Source organism: Scylla paramamosain, chromosome 9 (genome assembly GCF_035594125.1).
Source record: "Scylla paramamosain isolate STU-SP2022 chromosome 9, ASM3559412v1, whole genome shotgun sequence".
NCBI lineage: Eukaryota > Metazoa > Arthropoda > Malacostraca > Decapoda > Portunidae > Scylla > Scylla paramamosain.
The window spans coordinates 4,032,501-4,034,075 of NC_087159.1; the positions used below are offsets into that span (position 1 = coordinate 4,032,501).

Below are 1,575 nucleotides of genomic sequence, written 5' to 3' on the forward strand. Positions count from 1 at the left end.
GATGGAGAGTGTCATCTTTATCACGCGAACAATTTTCTACGGTGTTCTGTATAATAACGATGGACGACTATAGCATAGAGGTAAAGATGGCGATGATGGTGCACGGTGATCAGGAGGTGGTGGTAGAGTTAAAGGTGATAGCGAATAATGGTGATTGAGAAGGTGCTGCAAGTGTTATTTGTCCCCATGTTAACTTTTTCACCGTGTTCTAAATGCTAACAACGCACAATCATAACAAAATACCTTGAGGCCACGGGGCGAGCTCCTGGAGATACCCTGGGGGCACTATGGACAGTTTGTTAGCGTCACTGGCCTTCCCAGCAGCTCCTTCACCAGCACAGCACCACGGGGACGTCATCAGCCACACGCTGTAAGGAGGTGGTATCAAAGGAGACCAGGAAAGATCTAAGAAAGGAGTGCAGCATCCTTCCTATGGTAATAACAGTACTGAACGAGAATGCTAACTTATGTAACCTATGTAATCGTTTTCCAATAGAGTTTTTGTGCAATATGAGACAAATTTCCAGAGAGAGAGAGAGAGAGAGAGAGAGAGATTACTTAAAGGATTTTATAACTTACAAAATCACGACACCCTGAGCATCCATAATATTCTTGTTCCTTCTGGCTTCGTACTCTTGAAGCTTTACGGTTTGCTGGCTCACTGTTCACGCGATCCCTGCGTTTTGTAACACCATTTCCTTGACGGTAGTTTATCAGTTTTGGTGCCAGAGAGGGAAGGAGAGTAAGTTTATTCCGAAGAATGAATACAGCAAAACTTGCGACACAAACTCTCTTGGGTATGGATTTCTTTGCACTCACTCATCTTGCTGCCGAACAGGATTAAGTCATCGATGAAGCGAAAGTTGCATTAGATCGGCAATACTTCCAATCTTGCAATCACAAACTTCATTAAAATTTAAAAATACGTTGCTCTCATGTTATGTGTGAAATGCAGAGTTCTGTGTTAATTGTTACTTGTAATATTCAATGCATGTTCATGTTTTCTGATGCGCAAGTGGAATGCAAAATAATTTGTTCAGTGAGACATAGCCGCGTTCCCAGTGAGCTTCTCCACAAGGCAGCTCCAGTGTCCCTTCTCCACCTCGAGCAACCGACACACACTGACTGAGTGCTTCCATCGAGCCGAGGAAGCCCCATTGACGAGGCACATCAACTCTCTCTCTCTCTCTCTCTCTCTCTCTCTCTCTCTCTCTCTCTCTCTCTCTCTCTCTCTCTCTCTCTCTCTCTCTCTCTCTCTCTCTCTCTCTCTCTCTCTCTCCTTCTTCTTCTTCTTCTTAACATTGGCAACAGCTGTGACTTTAGATTTGAGTGTTGGCCTTTCAAGGCTCACTTAGACTCCACTTGATGTGAGAGGCAACCTTCCTTTATATTCCATGCTGTTTACTCCAGGTATTGAGATGATAGAACTTAAAAGATGTATTCATATAATGTTTTATATATCCCTTTTATTTGAAATGACCATCTTATTTTGATTTGAAATTTTGAATAGTAAGCATTCGTATTCATCTTCAGTATTTAAATGTGGCATGAAAATACAGTACATTTATTCCACTT

General features: G+C 42.2%; 1 protein-coding gene across 1 annotated transcript in view; it reads right to left on the bottom strand.

Moving 5' to 3' along the window:
- Positions 1-1,134, bottom strand: part of LOC135103288 (glycine receptor subunit alpha-2-like) — a 12,225-nt gene extending 11,091 nt beyond the window's left edge. Inside the window, exons 1-2 of the mRNA XM_064009324.1 lie at positions 580-1,134; positions 244-368 (exon numbers count right to left, since the gene is read on the bottom strand). Of these exons, the coding sequence (XP_063865394.1) occupies positions 244-368; positions 580-605 (151 nt within the window). The 5' untranslated portion in view covers positions 606-1,134. The remainder of the gene's footprint in view (positions 1-243; positions 369-579) is intronic.
- Between the last annotated feature and the right edge of the window lie 441 nt (positions 1,135-1,575).